At 40.6% G+C, this 22,912-nt stretch overlaps 1 protein-coding gene across 7 annotated transcripts in view; it reads right to left on the bottom strand.

Annotated features, from left to right (window-relative positions):
• Nucleotides 1–22,912, bottom strand: part of FTO (FTO alpha-ketoglutarate dependent dioxygenase) — a 198,491-nt gene that overhangs the window by 128,347 nt on the left and 47,232 nt on the right. For 6 of the 7 annotated variants that reach the window (XM_088136144.1, XM_088136148.1, XM_088136149.1 and 3 more), the window contains 4 exons: nucleotides 20,867–21,010; nucleotides 17,623–17,702; nucleotides 15,052–15,195; nucleotides 7,377–7,496 (listed from right to left, as the gene is read on the bottom strand). In XM_088136144.1, coding sequence (XP_087992270.1) covers nucleotides 7,377–7,496; nucleotides 15,052–15,195; nucleotides 17,623–17,702; nucleotides 20,867–21,010 — 488 coding nt within the window. The remainder of the gene's footprint in view (nucleotides 1–7,376; nucleotides 7,497–15,051; nucleotides 15,196–17,622; nucleotides 17,703–20,866; nucleotides 21,011–22,912) is intronic. The other variant, XM_088136147.1, reaches the window with a different exon arrangement.

Raw genomic sequence — 22,912 nt, 5'->3', positions numbered from 1 at the left:
AACGAAGACTCCCAGCGGAATCAACTGACTCTTGCTAGACAAGCTGAAAGCTGATTAAAATATTTCTCCTCCTTTGGGTATGCAACAGCTTTTGATGATGGAGAGTGTATTAATATTCAGGCTAACCGCTTGTCAACACTTCAGACAGGTCCCAAGAAAGAATCTGAAATTGACCAGGTTTCCTCACCGTGCCAGAAATCTTTACAAGACAGAGAGCAGCACCCTTGCACCAGCCGAAGCAAAGATAAGCCTTTGGATTTTAGACCTTCCTGTGAAGAAAGTACAAACATTTGCCTTGCTCATCTCCTCCATCACCACCCCCTGCCTTGTGCTTTTCTCCACTCAAAGGTTTAACAAAACATGCTGGCAATGTTCAATGTACAAATGAGAAGGGGAAGATGAGAAGGGGAGAAGGAAAAAGACATCTTGATTTCAGTGGGACATCAACAATGCCGTTGACTGCCTGTTCGATTTAAACTCAACTGCCTGAGCAGACACGCAGACTCCAGCGTTAATATCAGAGAGACAGAGAGATCTCAAGCAGTAATTATCTGAAAAAGCTGAGCTGAAATGGCCAGGTTAGGTGTTCCAGCTTAACCATTTCCTTGTACATACACCAAAGGCAGGATAAATCACTTTTCAAAGGGCTTGGGGAGATGTTTGGGGGGTCTTCAAGGGCCACGGGACACATGGCAGTTGAATAATGCCATCATCAAATAAAACCAGGCTGAAAGATTCAGCTTCTTTTTGGTGGAATTCGGAGCGGGGTTCATGGAATATAGGTGTGTGCAGCCTTGTGGAAGTTTAATGCATTATTTATAGCTTTATTTTCACGTTTTTAGAAGCATTTTCAGCTTCTTTTAAATGATTATAAAGAAAGGCGTGTGCCATCATAGTGCTTGAATAAAAATCAACTTCAAACATACAACAGTGTTGTGTGTTAGTGTGCTTGTTTACACTCACATTAATTTCAACAGTTTCTTCTCATGGCAGAAAAGTTCTAAACTTCTTAATATCTGACAAAGATTAAAAAAAAAGAAAGAAATTCCCATGGTTTATGCCCAATAAACTAGAGGACTACTAACCTATTCCTGTTGTTAAAAAAAACCCCTCAGGTTCTGCAATGATTTCACATGGATTTGCTGGTGTCAGCTTGCACTATTCACAACACAAATCCAACACACATTATAAGGATATTAATAGCAGCTCCAGAATTGTATTTGTTTATTTTTTACAGTGGCCATTCAGATACTTTGAGGAACTCAGAAAGAGGATAAAGGCCTTTTTTTCTATTAATTCCCCATTATCTGGTATTATTTAATGGAAACTTCCTGTGGAGGGAGGGAGGGAGGGAGGGAGGGAGGGAGGGAGGAAGGAAGGAAGGAAGGAGGGAGGGAGGGGGAGGGGGAGGGGGAGGGGGAAGGAAGGAAGGAAGGAAGAAGGAGGGAGGAAGGAAGGAAGGAAGAAGGAGGGAGGAAGGAAGGAGGAAGGAGGGAGGGAGGGAGGGAGGGAGGGAGAGCAACACATTCAAAGGTTTACTACATAATTACTCGGGTCCTCCTGGAGCTAACGCAGCCTTTGGCGGTCTTCCTTTTCCGTAAAGCGGTGCGGCGTGCTTGCAGCGTGAGCTTTCTGCTCAGGTCCTCGGAAGAGGGGAAATACCCACCTTGATCAAATTCTACTTTGAGAAAGAAGCAACGCTTTGTGCCAACGCCAACCTTCACTTGTTCACGGAAGGGTTAAGAAAAAGAGATGGCGGGGGGAAGAGAGCGAAAGAAAAACGGCTACCCATTGGTTTGCTCTGATGTTCCTGTAGATATTGTCACTAAATGTATCCTCAGTAGAATTCTATTCAACACCTCTGTCTTTAACTACAAAGCAGGAGGCTGTAACAGCTTTAGGAAACATAACTATCCTTTTTTTTTATTGCACAGTATCTGTGTGTGAAATTCTCTAAAGGGGTTTAAGTATTTACCCTGAGCACTATCAGGCAGCTTCTAAAATTCTCCTTCCCCTACTGCAAAGAAAAAAAAAGGGGGGGAGGGGGAGGAAAAAAAAAAGTCCAAGAAGAAGAACCGCTTGGTGGGGATGGAGAACCGCTTCAAAGAGAATCATAAACACCAGGCCTTTGTGCTCTGAGCACACATTTTGTTTTGGAAGCTTAGCTCTGAATTCGCTCAGAATTGTAAATATATCTATATGAGAGAGAGAGAGAGGTGGCTATTTTTATTAAAAAACATGAGAGTCACTCAAGCAACCGGAGAGAGCGGAATTTTCTTCCATGCTTATGGAGATAAGCCACCTCGCTGATTTGATTCTGAACTTATTTCTTTCTCCAGGGAGGAGGAGAAGGCCGGTGGAGATCATTTGGGTATAAGGTATTCTAAAGGCCAGGAAGGGAGGACAGGAAAAACAAAACATCCTTGCGTCGTGAGTTTTACTTTCAACTGAAGACTACTGACCACCTTTCGTATACAGCAGGCAGGAGGGTCTCCCTGGCTATGTAAATCTGCATTTGCATTTGCAGAGGGGGGGAGGGAGAGGTTCCCCAAAATGGAATCTTCTCCACTTATTTCCATTAGAATTCTAATCATCCATCTTTGACAGTTATTTACGTGCAAGTTAGTCTGCTGCACTACGGGTAGTCCCCGGGTTAAGGATGCATGGTTTACAGATGACCCATAGTTAAGAAAATTCAAGTTAAATACACAATGGTTCGAGTTCATTACACAATACTACTTATACAGTATTGTACAATAATACTGTTCCGGTTTACGTACAAAGTTGACTTAAGGACAGATCTTGGGAACGGAACTAGTTCTTAAACTGGGGACTACCTGTATCTTCTAAGTAAACTTGTTTGGAGATTATCTTAATCTTCCAGCAACCTGGAAACCATCAACAAAAATTCAGTTCATAATGGGTGCACTGGTATCTCATTTGTTTCCTTCTAACTCAGCAGGAGAACACTCCTCACCTATCTCTCAATCGCTTCAGTCATGCTCTTCCTCCCAGCTTAGGAAAAGCCTGTCCATTCCAACCTTAGACCTTGTCTACCGCCCCTACAGCCCATCCTTACCGTCTTACATATTTCAGAAGACCCTGCTTGATGTACCCAGGAACCTGCTGCAATCTGGGATTGTGTACAATGACAGTTCTTTATTATGCCCACACCCTCCAAATGCAAGTCAACTTGTAACGTCTCCCCTTCCTCACTACACAGAAGATAGCAGGAGATGCAACCAAGAAGGTACACAAGATATTTTTGCCCTGCTCTACAGGAATGTTCCTTTCCATCCCAGGAATTTCCAAACAGAAAGCTTCTCTTTAGGTTCTTTTTCCTACACTCCAAAAAAGAGTGCATTGGGACAAGTGCTCATGGATCTTATTTCTTTTTACTTATCTATGGGGAGGCCTTCAGAAAATCCCAGGGCTGTAGTTTAGAGTGAGAAGTTATAAAAAACAATCAACAAACTTATAGTGGAAGGTAGTGGTGGCAAAATCCTTTCCTACCTCTGCCAAGAAAACTCCATGGACCTGTGTATAAAGTCTCCAGAATCTGAACTTGACATGAAGGAGACCTTCAGCTGCTGAGTGCATTTTCAGCTCCAAAAATCAGCCTTTCTTGCTGGAGAAATTAAGTCCACCCAAGATCAAGTTGGGAAAGTCCAGCACTCCTATAGGGAAATGAACAAGGCCTTCTTCCACATTGCCAGGTTCTCTAAAGAGCAAAAAGGGAGAACAACATAGGAAACCGGAACAGCGGGATAGGAGGAAACATATCCTCGGTTGTCCCATCAGATCTCATGGGATCACAGACGGCATCAGTCGACAGTGGCCTAAATTTTGCTGCAGTAATTACGAGAACACTAAAATGGCTACACATTATTGATTGAATGAGGGGGAAGTTTTCTGGCAATAATGAACATGCTTTAAGATGCACACATCCTTTGAATTTCTGACAGCCAGCAGAGCAGCGAATTACTGTATTAACACAAAGAGTCTCAAGATTTTATCATTCTGATGAGTGCACAACATTATGGTAAGCAAAACATTCATATCCTTGAAGGTTACCACTCCTTCACATTTGTCTAGTCTTAGTCCCCGAGCCAAATTCCTCGACACTTAGTAGAGCTTAATTGCATTTTCACCTCCCTCACTTAATGCACATTTGCTGAGTTTCTGATACCACAAGGAAGCTGATACATTTTAATAAAGTTCATCATGATCAGGTATATATTCTACTACACACCTCTTACAGTTAAACATACCACCAAACACCACCGTACTATGCGATCTACTTTTTCCTTCCCCAAATGTGTTTTAAACAATTCTGTGGAAACATGTCCTTCATTTGCATTATTGCAAAGGTTTATCCACCCCGTATAACTGAACTTTGTAAACGAAGTCTTAGTTTAGCCCCAGCTTATTTTAAAACAATTTGAGATTCATGGGGGGGGGGGGGAGGGTCTATTTCTTTCCCCATTCAAATTCTGTATTTCTCTTTCCTCCTCTCTCATATTTGCACAAACACACTCCTTTTTTTTTCTTCTTCCTCTCACATCCTTCCTGGCTTCAACACAACGTTAAACATTTTTATAGGTAAGATAAATGTCAGTTTGGCAAGCTTGTCCATGAGGCTAGACCCGGGGAGACAAATGTCTCTGTACTGTATCTCAGAACAGTTTCAGCATCACATGAGATTTCTGCCTTTCAGAAGAGCTCCCCGCATAAAAGCAAGAGCTTTTCAAATGGTAACGCCGCCTTTGAATTCACCGAGAACTTCATCTTGATGTTCAGCGTGATAACCGGCTAATCTTGGTGACTAAAATTAATATACACATACACACACACACATATAGGCATGCACACCCATGTACACCAATTGCTTGCACATTTTTAAATGGACAAGGGGTAGGGAAAGGAAAAAAACTGGAAGACACCCAAAGTTTAAACGGCTCTGGCTTTCAGCGTTCACAATTCACAGAGTAATAATAGAGGAAGGGAGCAGAAGACCAAATGGATTTTATCAGAATGTCATTCAAATGAAAGGTTTAACATTTACATCACAAGAGCCAGCTGTGAGCAAAACCTCCCCTTAAGGGGAAGAAATGCCAGGAATAAACATTGGAATAATAAAATAACAACAACACGTATAGGTAAAGTAGAAAAACTAGCAATTTTTCACTGCATCTCAAGTAGGACAACTGAGTGAACTCTTCTGAAAGGCTCTGTTAAGACGTCTAAACAAATTAGTGTTAACATCCCCGAAACGACGCTCGACTTCATTTTAAAAAATCCATAAATGTCACAAATCCGAGAAACATTAAAGACTGCTTTATAGAGGCAGTCTATACGAATACAGAAGGAATGAGAAAATTTGTTCTCCTTGGATAAGAGAATGAATTAGTTGCACCTTAGTTATTTCTCACTTCTGCTAACAGGTGAATTCGTCCTAAGAGGCAGATGAGGACGGAAGCTATTTTTTTATGACATGTTAAAAATCTCTGGGCAGTCTTTATAACGTAAACAAAGACATTATATTTATAGGAAGCATTCTTTTTTTAAAAAAAAAAAAAAGTTTAATTCTATGGAAACCAGATCTGTTCCGACATACTGCACTTTCAATGCTGAATTGCTGTTGAATTTGTTAGCCCACAGTTGATTTCCTGTATTACAAAGTCTTAGAGATTATGGTTAACTTGAAGAAACAGCTAAATTTTTGATACTTATCCCAATATATAAAAGGATTATTTTCCTCCATTGAAGTTGCCAGGGTTCCTGAACACTGTAGCCCAATAGTGCCCCCTGCTGTAAAACTATATTAAAGAAAAATATATTATTAAGAGTTTGGGACTCAGGACAGGTATGAAAAGGAATACAGAAGAGAGGACACCAGAACTCTAACTATAATAAACAAGCAAATGTATTTAGGGACTCCACTAAAACCAACAGGCTTTACGCATTATCATTCACTACTGTCTTTCTCAATAGCTCCTATTAATAGTGATTAATGCATTCAAAGTCATGGAGCTGTTCTTTTAAGATTTAAATTAGAAGCAGCTTCTGTCTTGGTCATTAAAAAAAAAGGTTTCTCAGATCGCTGATAAATATCATCTCAAGTCCCTCTGAAAGGCGATATGCCATGTTTCTAATTAGATACACATGGCAACACCACCCCATTTGTAAAGAACTCAGCCCTTGAGAATTCTCTGGGTAGGAGAGTTTTTCCATGTTCCTGACACACAGCAGAGATAAAGTGACGACAAAACAACTTCGCCTTGGCCTTTCCGAAGCACGCCACAGTTTCAAGGGGAAAAACTGTGACCAGAGAGAGAAAGCTACGATCCCACCCACCCACCCCACCCAACGCTGAACCCCTTGGAAAAGTGTTTTCCAAACTTTTGACAGCTGTGACACTGACAAATCCATTCTGCGCGCTGCTCTTGGATTCAAAGACCACTGGCTACTTTTGGAATAAGCAAGGGCAAAAAAACCCACCCTACCAACCCCTACTTTAAAAATAACAATACATAGACACGCTCGGTTTTCACACAAGGCACAAATCAGGCTAGGTCTTCTGTTGATAGGAGGGGAATACAGCAAGAGTGCTGAGGTGTCTTCTGGAGAAGATAAAAGGAAGACTCAGATATCTGAAGTCCTGTGCTGAGGAAAGGGGTGCTTCCTATGTGTTCTGGAATAGGGACATAGTCTGCCTTAAAAGGTGCTAACCACTGCAGCTATTATAAAACCTGTGTACGAGGATGGACGAGATCTCAAGTCTCTCTCAACTCCCCAGTGCTATACAGAAATGCAAAAGATGAGCTCCACTGAAATCAGGTCACTGGTGTAGCATATTTTCCATAGGTCCGATTCAGCCTCCCCATGGAGATGTGGCAGGTGGCCTTCTAACACAGCAAGACATCAAGATGTCCTCACAGGGCAGAGTAAAGAGTGTCCCTCATGATGGTTCCAATCAGTTACATTCCTAATGCTCTGATACTGTTCCAGAGGGACAGATTATTTGGTTATGACCAGACACTGAACTTTTTTTAAAAAGTTGGCATCAAGATTGTATGGCGGAAAGCAATGTTCAGCCTGTCTTTTGGGTTACTGGGTGGGTTAGTGGGTTTAAATCATTGTAATGGTTCCTTAAACTTCAAAGAAGCTTAAGTTGACTAGTTTACCTCTTATTTTGGAGGGAAAAAATGGAAAAATTAGTATTTTGGCCACTGAATTTCAAGGATGAAGTCTAGGCATGATTTGAGGCCACGTGGTTATAGGTTGCTCAGCCTGTTATTTAATGATTTGGTAGCAACAGTAAATAGCAATACAGGATGCAGTCCCGAGAGGATAAAGCATTGATCAAAACATACCATGAGCTCCATTTGTCTCCAAAGCTCTTCCAGATCTGCCATTGGCTTGTCCCACCAGTCAGTAAATTTTCTGTATCGTTTACCCTGGAACCAAAACTGTCGTAACCATTCAAACTCCACCTGTGAAAAAAACATTTAAAAAAAAAATAAAGTGATTGACAGGGTGGTTTATAAAAATCTCTTTTCAAGTGAGTTCAGCTGTTGGTAATGACACCTCCCTAACAAGAATAGGAAAATGATCTGCATGGCTTTCTAAGGGATTTTTTTCTTAACTTCCTAGTCTAGCCTATAAAATTGAATAGTGTCACCCCCAAACACTGACCGGGCTGAACCCTGCTTAGCTTTCTTTTCAGTTCCACTAAGATCAGCTATATGCTACCATGCGGTAAAACGTGGATTAGAGCAACAAACACATACTTTGATTGCAAATGTTGGATTATATGAACTCAAACCTCATCTTCACTTTTGGCTACTTGAAGGCAACTCTTCCTCTCTTAGTCTGAATATACAGCTTTAAAGTAAGAGGAAAATTGTTCGCCTCGTCTCTTAAAACATTTCAGCTGGGGAGAATTCCACAAGAATGCACAGCTAAATTAAATTACTTTTAATACATTTTCTCCTCAAGTTGTACCTTCTACTTTTTGACTATATAAACCTTAAAACAGCTTAAAAGAGCCATGTTAAATAGGCCCACACGTATATACAAACCAAAACACTTTTTATTTCCCCAGGTTCTTCCTAGAAGCAAAGAATGGGGAAGTTGCTTCTTTTTCAGCTGATCACTCAAGTATTTGGGGAGGGGAGGAGAGGGAGAGGGGGAGACCACTGGCCTTCTGGCTAAAGGAGCTGAAGAAAGAATAGACAACCTGGTGCCTGTTATAAGCTCCCCCCTTGGCATGCTACATCATTTTTATGTGCTACTACTAGGCCACATATACCTCAATTTATTTTGCTGATCAGAGAGTTCAGCTTCTAATTTCTCTGTGCAATTTCATTCCATTCCGAGGCATAATACTGGACCAGCAATAGGCCCGTTGAAGTTTTGCTAAGTTTCCTCTACTTTACAGTGATACAAAGGGCAAAAAATCCCCAAGACCGTTTGAAACAACCCAGTTCAATATTTTATGTTGCCAAGAGTACAGCTTGGATTCCATAACACAACATTCAAGAGCTCAACAATTAATAAGCAAACATAGTTCCTTTTCCTTTGTAAGTCTCAGATCTCAGTGTTCTTTCTTCCTTCCTTCTAGATTTTTGTTAAAAGTTCAATTGATTGGCAATTCTGGTCAACTGGAACTATGTATTTATCTTTGCTACAGTAGACATGTTTATACACACAGAAACACTTGAATTCCATTTCTGTCTTCACCTGTGACCACAAAGAAATTTGTTCTGTTTATCCTAACTTACGTTGTGATGGGCCAAACAAAGAGAAACCTGTAGATGAAGCAACATTTCTCCCTCTTTCTACAATTAACTTTTCACCTGAGAATATTTTCTCTTTGACACCCCACCACCACCGCTTCCTCCTCCCCTAGGCAAAACAGAACAGATACCAAACTCTGAAAGTGACTTACTTGACAGTTGCTAAATACCTGTTTGATGAGTTGTAACAGCTTTCAGTAGAAGTTGTTTAAACAAACAAACAAACAAACAAAAGGCTATAGATACAAAAATTTAAAAAAATAGAAAAAGGCAACCCTGTTTGTAAAATATATTGACAGGATTAGTGGACACTAGTTAACAGAAATAGATGCTAGCATTTCAAAGAAAGGTTATATAAATAGTTTAACTTATTGTACAAAGTTAAGAATGCATGTCCTTCTCAAAGAGAGTTCAATGAAAGTTTATTTAACCTTCAGTATTTAAAGGTGCTCTTTTACCTTTAGGAGAAATATTTAGACGCATTTCCCCTTTTTCTAAGGGATGATGATGGAGGGAGAGGAGAGGAAACATGGTTCTTCAGAGTTTTCAGTATTTAATCATTGGGGGGTTGGGGCTGGTACCTTCAAGTCAGTTTTTGACTCCTGGAGTCTGCATGGACAAGTCCCTGCAGTTTTCTTGGCAAAATTTCAGAAGTAGTTTGCCATGGCCTCCTTCCTGGGGCTGACAGAGAGTGACTGACCCAGGGTCACCCAGCTGGTGGGACCTAAGGTGCTGCACCTAAGGTGGGACTAGAACTCATGGTCTCCTGGTTTCTAGACTGATGCCTTAATCATTACACCAAACTGGCGCTCTCTCTCTCTCTCTCTCTCTAATTATTATAGGATTCAGTAATTTGGGCTTTCTGGACAATAGCTAAGGTGTTGGTGGACCAAGAGTATCTGAAAAAGCAGAGGTTTGCAATCTCTAAAACAATATCCTACATCACCTGAGGTCTGGGTCAACAATCCTCATTCTCTGAATATTTTATTCAGAAGGGTCATCTCAACTGCAAAAGTAGGGGCCATCTGGCTGAATACTCAGCCAACTTATTCCAAAGGACAATCATTTCCTGTAAAGGGTCAAAGCTTCAGAATTCTAGTTCATTTAGGGAGAATCTAGCCCACCTAAGCTCCTTTTCTTTTGCTCTTTATGAAGACTAGTTGGAACCCCTGTCAGGAGCATTCAAATCTTCCACTGGGAGGTTCTTCTGACCATACTTTCTGGAAGATTATCTATGCCTGCCTTGATGCCCAGCTGACAATCAGCTCTCCTCCCTGATTCCGAACTGCTGCGTGCAGAAGAGGAAGAAGAATCCACTGAATTGTCCTATGACAAGAGAGTAACCTAAGGCCACATGGAGTTTTTTTTTTTTTTTGAAGGCCTCATGAACTCAATGGTTAAAAAAAACTCTAACAAGGTTTCCTGACATTGTGAGGTAGAGAACATACCAAATTCATAGTGTAGGACCTTAAAATCCGCCCCCCCCCCCAAAAAAACCCCTAAGGTTGGAAGATTGGGATTAAGGAGAAAAAGACAGAAAATCCATGGTCCTGCCTATTTGGTAACATCAATTCACCTACTGCAGCTTTCAGTCCTCCAAAAAATGTCAAGCGTAACAATTGTTGCACACACCCTTCTTTCAGAAGTTATGTAGTTTTGGGATTTAATCAGCTTTTACAGCTTTTCTTCAACTGGACAACCAGAGATGCCATGTATTATATCATCTCTCATTTCCCCATAGAAACATTCAGACTGATGTTTATTCGTGATTTTATTATTGTCCTATCCCTCTTTTTGAAATTTTTCCATACCACAGATGATCAGCTACTGAACGCTCGGGGTCATCTGCAGGGCAGAAATAACGGTGGAACGTTTGGAAAGATTACTGAGCAATTGAAATGATTGCAGGGGAAACAGTACAAAATATCTATTTAATCAATCAATTCTGAGCAGACAGGGCTAGGCTTGAAAACAGCCATGCCTGCTTCTTCTAAATAAAAGCTTCTGGAATAGCCAGGGATTTGAAGACACTTGGGATCAACATATCTGGAGGGCGCCAGGCTGGGGAAAGGCTGTTCAAGAGCTGTCACACTCTGCGCCTACATTTTGAACAAAGGCCATTTAGACTTGCCATTTGTTGGTTTGTTTTTAAAAAAAGCTATTTGCTTCCATTCTTTTTATTGTTTCAATGAAAAATCCAGCTAAGGCTGCAGCATTGTGCAAAACGGCACCCACCCCAGTATGCATTGTCAAAGCAGAGCTCCGTACAGATGCACACTTTTTTTGTCTTGATCTCCCTCTGTTTGCCGCACTGATTTTACCTCTGTGTCACATCAACCCCTCTCCACTCGCCCTTTAAGCTGTTATGAAAGGCGCACTTTGAGAGCAACAGTCAATAAGGCATGGGGAAAAGGCCACATGGCTGTTGGCTGACATTTGGCAAGCCAAGGGTGGTGTCGGTCCTCAGTTAATTATTTAAAGGCACTTGGCTTATTAAATGCCACCCTAGGTAGTGATCTATACTTCCTCTCTTCAATGCCAGCAGGACCACCGACCGGGTTGCCATTTCAGTGCAATGCACTGGAAACACACATTAGCCTTATACATCAATGTGCTTCGCAGCAGTATCCTAACAACCGGCCATCAGAACACCTTGACAGCATGTGTTAATTTCAGGAGCCAGGTCCAAGTCAAACTCAATGAACAAGCAACGTGTCCTATTTTACATACAGGATGCAAACAAGCTGGTGGTTGAACTTTGCTTCAGTACTGTTGATGGGACAACACCCTTCAAGGCTAGCATAGGGGACTTAGAAGGTATGGTGAGCACACCATTCCAGCATCTACCTCCATAACGTCTGCCTAATAGTAGAGCCACCCCCCTGTGCTGTGAGGTAGGTAGAGCAGCTTAGGTGTATAGACTCCAGTAGTCTTAGCTGAAGACATTGTGTGCTGACTGCACCCTCTTCCTTTCAGCATTATTTTCTCTAATGAAAGCATGATAATGTATATTAAATCATTTCCTATCATAAGCATGTGACCGGTCTTGGCTTCTGTGGCAAAAAGAAACTAAAGATATGCTCAGAATTAACCCTAACAAAAAAGTCATTCTATCTGCGCCTTTCCCATAGAAATTTTGCACCCAGTTTCCTGTGCCCACCCACTTGGCAACCCTAATTTCTTTCTCCCTTTCAATGGTGTTTACTTTCAATTAGATCCTTCTCCCTCCCCCCAGTCAAAAAAATCTCAGAGCACCATTCCAGACAGATCCCAATAGCCATATAAATCTCTGGGAATGGCTGGCCATATCAATAAACTCAGCATTCATTCGGTGATGCCAGAACACATCCTTCAGTGTAAATTACTAACCACCAAACCCATCACCTGATTGCTTGGAGGGGACCTTAATTTCATTCTGTAACAGATGCACTGCTTTTATCTGCTGAACCTCAGCAAAGCTGTCCAAGTCGGTGCATATGTAACACCAGTCAAGTATTCCAGACATAGTTTGCTAATCTTGAAACAGGAATACAAGGCACATTTGTTAATCTATGATGTTTTTATTATGCGCTCCAGCTAACAACTCTTTCCCCTATATGGTCCAGTTCAGGTCCAATTACAGGACATGACTACACTCAAGTCAATAGGTGGTAAGTGCCAAAATCCAACACTGACTAAATGCAATTTGCAGATGGACTGGCCAATCCTTCCAGTGTCATTGGACATAATTATATTTAATCTTAAAGAATTCAAATAATACATTCAGGCAGTGGAAAGACAGGAATGTTATGGCTTGTGGGGGAGCTACGGAAAAGTAGCAACCCTTTTTCCACTGTTCAGTTCAGTTGTGCAGAGAACCACGGCTTCCTTGGTTTATAAGCTACCAGCAATATCTCCTTCAGCTTTTCCTAATCAAGTAGGTTATGTAATAGACCAATGTTTCTCAACCTTGGCAACTTTAAGATGTGTGGACTTCAACTCAATCTTAAAGTTGCTAAGGTTGAGAAACGCTGCAAAAGTCTGTACTTCCTCTCGCCCTCCGTCAATACATTTAGGAAGGCACCAGATCAAGGAAGATCAGGAAACAGAAAAGCAATCCATGGAGCCTACTGATGAAGCTCTTATTTGAAAACAAGGTCTCCTAAACAGACACAGTTTTAGGCAGTGAGGCCACCATGGGAGTATGTCACAGAAGCACACTTACCTGAAGGAAAATCAGTTGCTATTCTTTTCTTTTTTTTTTTAAACAAAAGCTCAAACTCAAGGCTCTTTGGGTCACCGAACAGCCAAATTATCTCTATTACCCTGAAGTAATTTGTACACTGTAAAAAATTATACATCCTGGGACTGGCAATCTGTTCTCAGATTCATCCTTTTAGCCGAGAATCCAGCCCTACTTAACATTTCCCAGTCAACTAAAGCCAGGTGGGCAGCTGATGATGATTTATGCCGCCTCTTTGATGAAACCAGGCTTAGAGATCAAAGTCTCTAGAGCAGCTTCCTCAATTCTGTGCCATCCAGATGTGCTGGGATATAACTTGCAGAATACTCAGTCGTCATAGTTTGGGGTGCTGGGGGGTGTTGCTCCAAGGTGTCTAGAGATCTGAGACTGGAAGAGGCCACTCAAGGTGTTTTCCTTGAGGTTTCAAACTCCAGAGATCTCTGGTTATGGGGCTCAAACAGTCTTCTTCAAGCACGGCTCCTTCAGATATGTGGACTTCAGCTCCCAGAATACTCCAGGCAGCATGGCCAGTGCTAAGAATTCTGGGAGATGGTCCACACATCAGGTTCAGCAATGCTGGGCTCAAATTTTGCTATGGGCCTTGGACCAAGTTCCTCCTTAGTCACCACCTCTATGTCTATTCTATTCTGGGGCCACAAGAAAAAAAGAACCAAGAGAAGGAGAGAATTAATGAACAAACACACTCGTGAAATGCTTCTGGAGATGTAGCTGCGTTAAAACTATCAAAAAATCTTCTGTTGGACTGAGAGGTATATGCTAGAATTAATCTGTTAATCAGTACAGCACCCTAAGGCCCTTGTCATTTTTGATGCCAAATGTTTGTGAGGGGATCTCAAACAAAGCTGATGATGTTATACAGAGTAAAACCAGAGGGAAGGAAAACTTCACCTGAACAACAAACTCTATAGCTGCTTGAAGATATATCTGAAGAAGGGAGGGAGGGAGGGAGGAATGAAGGAAAGAGGGAAAGAAGGAAGAAAGAGATGGAGGGAAGGAGGAAGAAAGAGAGAGGGGGAAGGAAGGAAGACGAGAGAGAGGGAGAGAGAGGGAGAGGGAGGGAGGGAGGGAGAAGGGGGAAAGGAAGGAAGATGAGAGGGAGGGAGGGAGGGAGGGAGATGAGAGAGAGAGGAAGGAAAGGAGGGAGGGAGGAAGGAAGGAAGGAAGAGCAGTGGTATCACTATTTTTATCATTGTTTCCTTTGTTTCACCAACAACATCTCCTGTATCATAGAATGTTCTGGGGTTCTGCAATATCCCTCTAGGATTCAGAATATATAACATGGAAATTAGTTTAAAACATACGCCTTGCAGATTCAGAACAGACCAGTTAAATTAGGGGCCATGAACTTACCAAATGTTACCCTATAATTAGTATACAAAGGGCATGTGGCTTTTTTTTTAACCCTCTCTTCCACCACCACCCCCCGCTCCGCCCCACACACCCCACCACAAAAGAATCAGAGATCTGCATTAGCATCACAGATGTCTGGGCTTCCCATTTACAGGGGTAACTTGGGGAAAACACGCGTCTCTAAAGGAATGGAAACCAGAAGTAAGTTGGCCCCTTCATATATGGGCACAGAGCAAACTTACAGTGGAGGGTCATATGGAATCAATCCCCTCACTCACAACAGCCCTGATGACAACAACAAAGATAAAGAAACAAAAGTCACAGGGAATGGAGAAAAGGGGCGATGAGAAGACCACAAATCAGTGAATCATGGTTGATGTGGAGAAAGGAGCCTACCATGCTTTCCTGGGAACAAACTGAATTCTGAGAAGTCAAAAGAAAATAGAGAAAGGTATGCAAAGAAGTTGTTTTGCTGATCAGCAAGTGTTGGGTCAACATCATGATGATGATGATGATGGATGATGGATGATGGATGATGATGATGCTGCGGCTGCGGCTGCTGCTACCCGACTTGGATCGGAGAAGCAGTTATCAGAGAGGAGGAGGGAAGTGTGGAGACTGACATTTCCAGAATTCCCAGCCTTTCCATCTTCTTACCTCACTGTGAGCTTCTTCCACTCGCTTTATATCTCCAACTTCCAATGATTTCAGAGATGGGCACCTCAAATCAGCATCGGTGTTCAAATTTTCAAGGGCTGCATTGCATTTGTCCAGAATATATGGTAGGGTCCCCGTTGAGCACTGTTAGAATTCATGAACATCGAAAGAAATTTAGTGTGAAAAAAAACTGGGATTTTACCACAAAGCCAAATAAACCCTATTACGATTTAGTGGATGATGTGAACCTGGTCAGTGAGATCTGTAAACCATTATTGACAACTAAGGAGGGATTATTCAACAAACCATCGTTAAATGAAGTATGGCTTAGAGTAAAGTACAAATGAGGTCAGCATCGGCACAAATCCTATCTAGGAATTTAGAGAGTATTTGAAATAGGTTCTCTTACTAGTCCTCTTTCTGTGTTTTACATAAAAAAAAATCAAGTGCATTCTTTAAGAAGTTCTTAAGAATTCCATGGCTCTTTTTTTAGTCACAATAGGAACCAAACCGCTCTTCTGGATCTAGTACTTCCAGAGATATGGAATTGCAACTTGTATATTTTCAGCCCAAATAGTCCTGCTACCTGGGAATTGTAAGAATTCCATGTTGGAGAAGGCTGAGCTACATAAATCAGCCTGAATCTTGCCCAACAGATATGACAATGAGATGTATAACTGCAGGCGGCCAATTAAAAAAAAATTCAAAAAATCCCTGTAAGATGCAAAGATATCTTGACAAGTGTTAACCTAGCATCTTTCATGCTTTTTGTCCTGATCTCCCACCGACGGCGGAAAAGACCCCATCACAGCAAGAAGAAATAAACTGCAATGCAAATGTTCACAGAAATAATTGTAAGAGTTTGGATTCTAGACTTATGAAGTAGATCAACATGCAGCTGCAAGCTTTCCCATCATTCATGAAGAGTACCCAATCCTCACCTGAACATCGTAAGAAAATAAAATGTCTCTATCCTGGAATACAAAAAGGACTACAGTCATTCTAAATGGGAAAGTGTTCAGCTGCTGTAATTGCTGTAATACTGTACTTTTCATTTCAATAAATTTTGCAAAAGAGAACTCGGGAAATTGTGTTCAGACAGAATCAGGTTCAGTTTTAGGCAGCTGCCGAAAGGTCTGACAATAATTCCATGCTCCAGTTGTCGAGCCAAAACCACAACATAAAGATCCAAAACAAGGAGCAACTGATTTAGCAACCCAAAATGTGAAAGGAGAATCAGCATCACCACAGTAACATCCTAGTATCATGAAGAGAGGTAGAGAGAACTAAATCGCCTGGGACTTATCACCCGTAAGAGGAGAAGTGGTGAAGCCACTCCAATGGGGAAGAGGAAATGTAAATGCTGCAAAAGACATTTTTTGCCTTGAAGACACTACCCGAGTCTAATAACTTTGAGTTAACATCAGTTCCTTGGAAGTGATTTATTTTTATAGAGAGACCTTGTTGTATTTTAATGCATTTTCATTAATATTTATTCTGATTATATTTATCCTTTTCACTGTAAACCACCCAGAGTCACTCTACAGTGAGATGGGCAGTAACAAATTTGAAAAATGAATGAATGAATGAATGAATGAATGAATGAATGAATGAATGAATCCCAGATTAATATGTGCACATAGATGGATAAAACAGCATGGTGAGAAACTTCTTCTGTTCAAAACACACACCCACACAGACAAAATATCCCTTTAGTGTATGGGGGAGAGAGCTAACAATAGACCTTTTACTACTTAGAAGTGCCATCAAATCTTGGAGAATAGTTTTGCCAAAAGGATCCCCTTGGTGTTCTAATTCTCTGTATCAAAAATGTCCAGACCATCCACTGCGAGGTCATGGAGGTTTATAAAAACAAGGAAGAGCTTCTAAAGGAGAGGCACTCTTTTTTTGGAATGGGAGTAGGGTAGCTAAGTAAAAAAATGTGCATTTTAATATTAGAATAACACTATCACTGGATCAAAGAGTTCCATTGTTTCTATCAAGTACAAACAACTAACACTTTAAGAGGCATTTATAATATTATATAATTAGTAATCTGTTGTCTCTGCTTAGAAAACTTTAATTATCAGGTGGGCTAAGGACACATTCAATAAACAGTGCTATGCCCATACCATAATTACACAGTCTGTTAAAGATCAGGTGGGCAGAGGGTGAATTGGTCTTGTTTGCAGTTTTCAGCTGTGTTGCAATAAATAGAGTGAAATAACTCTCGTTATGAAAAGGTGGTAAGTAAAATACTCTTTTCCCTTTTAGAAACCTGTTAAAATCTCATGAAGTTAATAACAACTTTATTGTTATGGTCTACAACCAGCCAAAATCTCATGAAAGAATCTGTTAGCATTTGGATGTCAGAATATCAGAAAATCCTAGGAACTTAGACTGTAGGAGGAAGTTAAAAAACCAATTAAAAAACAACAACAGAAAAAGACAATAGCATTGTTACACACTGTTGCAAAGAACAGAGTGAATGCACTTTCCAGGACTATCTTTAGTCACTATCACAACATTCCTAGCACCTGACAACCATTCCAACCTTTCTTTGTTACTTACTTCTGCCACTCTGTGGGTGGAGCTGAATCTTGACTGCCGGCCAGCCAACACACAATGTTGGTGAGTCATATTCAGATCATCTAGGAAAAGATCATGAAAGTATATCTATGAGGTCACCCATGAAGAAAGTTCAACATAATTAGAAGGGGGATCTGATAGGACAGGAGTACACAAACACAATGTACCCAAGGGGACACATTAAGGACAAAAACTACTTTTGATTGTTCCCTTTAGATGAAATAATTTGCCTTTTCAGTAGCACTGGAAATTTAGTTAGACAACAGTTTTTGGAAGGATTTGGGGAAGCCCAATTCATGTACCCTTATTGTAGGAACTGAGGTGCATCTTTCAAAAGTGTGTGTCTATTCTAGGTAGCTATTGGTAGAATTGGGAAAAGTCTTAGTCAGAGGCAGGGGCCATTCTGTTTCTGGGGGTACTGTAGCAGAAGTATCAGTTACTATAAAAAAGTGAATTTGCTCCTAAAAAGAAATAATTCTACAGTAGCCAGAAGAGGTAGATTTAAGAGGACAGAGTATGGGGAGAGAAACCTCACGTAATTAATCAACAGAAAACTGAACAAGAAGTTGTAAGCTTACAAAACTCATAAGATCAAAGTTAAGCAGCAATAAATACACTTCAGGGGCTCAGGCTGTTAGGAAAAAATAGATACAGACAGTATGTAGCTCAAAAGTGGGGTCAAGTTTCAGAAGCAAATCCACTGGAAGGCAATACGAACATCTGTACTGAAGATTTCCCAGTTAATGCTGTAATTTTCCAACCACACTTCATTTTTACTCAAGGGTGCTCCCAATTTCTGGTTAATGGAAATAAAGATTTGGATATTCCTTGAAGTATAATTCGCTCAGGCCCTTGATTATGTTTACTCCATCTCGCTCCCCACAAAAGAGAGGCCAGCTGAATTTATCCTCAAGCTGCATTTAAACCCCTAACCTTCAAGCAACATTTGATCTATAAGAAACAGCTGTGGCAACACCAGCCTTCCCACTTTGAACGGGCCCAACGTGTATTCGGCTTCAATGCGTTTAGAAGTCACGGAAGGGGAAATTAGCGACCACTGTAAATCTGCTCACAAAATCTGGCTCTGTATATTTCTTGGTGGTGGAGCAGAAGGGAAGAGATTTCAGTCACGTGCTAAGGTGTAGGACAACTTGGCTTCAGTGCACTGTCAAGTAGAATAGATGGGGACCACCATAAACACGTTGCCGGTTTATTGCATATTATTCTCCCATCACCAAGCAAATAACTAAATAATCAAGTTCTTTGGGTGCATTACCAGCAGACAGAAGAGTAATTTTTAACAAATGGAACTAAAGCATTTCACAAAAGCTGTGAAGATCAGGTATCACTTATAGGGGAGAAGGTTCTGTAGAAGTCCCGCATGGGGAGGCCGGGGGAGGGGACAGCTTTTTCAATTCTTTCCACTTAAAAATCTACTTTTGAAAAGGGAGACATCAGTACGTATTGTGCATTGCAGAAAGAAGTGATTATCTGGTCTCAGTTCAAAATGCTAAGTTCAGGTATTCACCTGGAAAAAGAAAAGAGAAAAAGAGAAAGAAAATGAAGAGCGTAAGAAGCGGGTGTTGAACTAACCTTTAAAATTTCAACTTTAACACCTTCCCCCCAACGTGCTCTCAGTCCAACAAAGAGTCTTATTATATTCCCAGTGGCAGAGCTCAGAAGACCTCAGGAATTCTTTGGTGGGGGGGAGAAGTGCAATAAAATACTAAACATGTATTCACTCTTTCCAATTCTTTGAAAGGTGGGCTTTTTGTGGGTTCCCCCATTCAGTTTGTCAAAATTCATCATTGATGGTATTCACAGTACAAAAATATTTGAGGAAGTTAACACTGCTAGAATGAGCAAAGTCTCCAGGACTGGCACATCTAGAGTTTGTGAATTAGACCAATTAACACAATTCTTGCTGCTGAGGGGTGATTTAGACGTACTTCTTTCAAATTCCAGTTTTGCTTATGTGGGGAGAATGCCTACTTTAAACTCAGGGAGATCATGAGTCCACGTAGTCTAATATTCTCAACACTAACCAGCAGCAACATTTCAGAACTTCTGGCAGTTTTCTTGCTGTTCTTGGAGATGTTGAGGATTGAACCTATGACCTTTGGCATAGAAAGATGCTTTACATTGAGCCAGATCATGGCCCCATTTAGCCTAATTGTGTTGGCACTGACTGGCAACAGTACTCCAGGACTTCAATGGTCTTTCCAGCTCTTCTTGGAGATACCAGGACCTTAATGCAAAGAATGAGTTCAACCCCTAAGTTAGGCCTCTTCCCCCAAGATAGGCTCCATTTCAGATAATGATTTGCTGACCAGTATCAAAATACCACTTGAGGACCGCTGTTGTCAAAAATAGCTAGGACATGTTCAAATATTTATTGATAAAATCTGGGTTGTGAACATTAATTCCCTTCCAAATTTTTAAATTCACCATACAACATTATGCATAAAGGGACCTATAACTCATTTCACCCGTGAGCCAGATTCACACATTATATGAAGCCATAAGATACTTCATTGGATTCTGCCTTATACAACATCTGACACCTAATTCTGGGGTACATTACACCGTATGATATAGGCAGAGTTTTTCCCCAAGGGGCAAAGCTATGACATAGAAAGCAGTTAATTTGCACATATAACGTATACCTCTATAATGCACTTTTTTTTCTGGTGTGTGTTTTTGCTTAGCATCGTACTTTATGACTGAAACACAGCTAATCATCTTGGGAATATTTTGGATATTTTCTCACAACTTTGGTCACATCACATCATTTATCAATAGAAAAGTTCCCCTTGTTCCAGAATCAGAAGAAATTTAGTTTAAAGGTAGCTTGAAACCCATAGTTTGATTAACCACAGTTTGTTTGGTCAACAATAAACCCTGGTTTTTAATTCATAACTAGAGTCACTTGTATAGTGAGATGGGCAGCATACAAGTTTGATTTATAAATAAATAAAATAAAATAAAATAAAATAAATAAATAACTAGGTTGATTCGCCTAAAACGCTAAGCTAAAGACCAAGAAACCATTTACAGTTTAGCAATGAGACTTATCCCTTGAGGATTGAAATATACAATATATTCATTCTTGGACCATTATTAAAGATTGATTATAGTCCTTTTTGCAAGAAAAGCCCAGGAGAATAAGAACAGAATTTTTTAAAAAATATACAGAATGAACATTAACTTTGCGTTTGAACCTTACCTAGCATAAAGTAGCAATCTCCCTGGTGAAGTGGAACTGCTAAGCCTGGAGTCTGAATATCCCAAGCTACTTTCAAGGCCACATGCCAAACATCAGGATCTCTGCCACTTGCAGAGTTTTCTTCAAGGACGCCACCATCCGTTTCTAAAACGGAAAATAACTCTTCAGATACAAGAACAAACCCTCCCTTGCAGAAATTTTAAAACAACACAGAAGCCACAACTCCAGAAAAGAAATTTGAACAGTAAGTTGGCAAGTAAACAGTTGACTTGCAATGGCTGGTGTGGGTCTTTCGGGCTGCGTGGCCGTGGTCTTGAAGTCTTCAAGACTTCAAGACCACGGCCACGCAGCCCGGAAGACCCACACCAGCCATCGTATGCCGGCCGTGAAAGCCTTCGACAATACATTAAGTTGACTTGCACCTTCTAACTTCATCTTATAACTATGCTGGGAGTACACATTGCGCTGAGTTACAATTTTGCTGATCCCTTTTTTAAGTAAGCCACAAAGGTTGGTTAGTTTGTACAAGCTAAACTGCAACAAATTACAGGTAGTTCTCAACTTACGACCACAATCGGGACTAGAAATTCCATCGCTAAGTGATGCAGTTTTTAAGTGAGTTGTGCCCGATTTTATGACCCTTGCTGCAGTTGTTAACTAAATCTGGCTTCCTCCATTGACTTTGCTTGCCGGAAGCCATTTAGGAAGGTTGCAAATGGTGATTACATGAACCCGCGACACTGCAACTGTTGTAAATACACGCCAGTTGCCAAGCGCCCAAATTTTGATCATGTGACCATGGCGATGCTGTGACGGTTGTAAGTGTGAGGACCGGTCATAAGTTACTTTTTTCCAGCACTGTTGTAACTTTGGATAGTAGTTAAATGAATGGTCGTAAGTCAAGGACTACCTGTACTGCATATTCCAGCTGTGGTGAATCCAGCCTTTACGTTTGAACTTCACTTCACTCCACCAATGGATATTACCAGCAAATCTTAAGAATATACTCTTTATGTCCTATAGTTCACTTCTGCATGAAACATTGGAAGCTGCCTTGTTGATATGCTGGGGTCAAAATACACATATACATATGCCTATTTTAAAGCAAGCATCAGCTCACTTCTCATTGCTTCCAAAATAGAACAGCAGGAGTAATCCAGTTTCAGTTGCTGGGGATAATTAGAATGTATAATATTTGAGGGCAAATGGGAACAGGAATATAAAACCCAAAAATAAAAACTGTTGAGTTCCTTTTATAGCAAGCCAATTCTGAAGGTGGTGGATTTATGGGAGAAAATTCCAGGAAGTTCCAGCTGAAAACAGCAGTCTCTGACTGTAGTTCCGTATTTTATGGAGCCCATATTGCAAACAGGGCTATCGCGCAGGCAAAATAAATCAGCAGAAATTTTATGTCGTTCTCAGAATACCAAGTTGAATTCCTAGCAATGGGAAAGGAATTGTATCTGCATTTTACCAAAAGTGGTCTCAATTCTAATATTAAAGTTATGACTTATCCAAAAAGTACACCAAAAAAGACTAGAGGCTCCTGAAAGCAGTTGGACCTGATTTAAAAAAAAAAAAAGAGAATTTTACAATACAGTAACAGTATAAAAAATGAAAAGAAAAATCAGGAAAAAAAGAGAATTAGAAAAAAGAAAAGAGAAAACAGAATTTTGACTTCTGCTCTTGTTTCTATTGAGTAATTACTATTTTGCTCTTTTAGCACTGATTTTTAACAAAAATCACTCGGTATAAATTTCATTTTCGTTTTGTTTTCCTTGCGCAGAAAAAAAAATACTACCATTAAGCACTATGATACTCAAAACCAGATAGTTTCAGGATTAGGTCTAAGGGATCTTTCAGAAGGCATGCAAAGCAATTACAGAACTCCCGCAAATCTTAAAATCAACTTGACAATCATTTCCATATTTTATGACTGACTTGTAAAACCCCAATCTAAATAAATATCAGAGCAGCCGCACGTGATGAATGACCTGAACATTAAGAAGCTGAGGTCAGCATTGGTCTCTCTATGTGCATGAAATA

The sequence above is a fragment of the Python bivittatus genome, unplaced genomic scaffold, assembly GCF_059951505.1.
Source record: "Python bivittatus isolate LINGU-HERP-01145 unplaced genomic scaffold, Pbiv_v1 ctg000190_np1212, whole genome shotgun sequence".
In the NCBI taxonomy this organism is placed as follows: Eukaryota; Metazoa; Chordata; class Lepidosauria; order Squamata; family Pythonidae; genus Python; species Python bivittatus.
The sequence above is the reverse complement of the archived record's forward strand: the minus strand, read 5'-3'. Positions and strand labels throughout refer to the sequence as shown.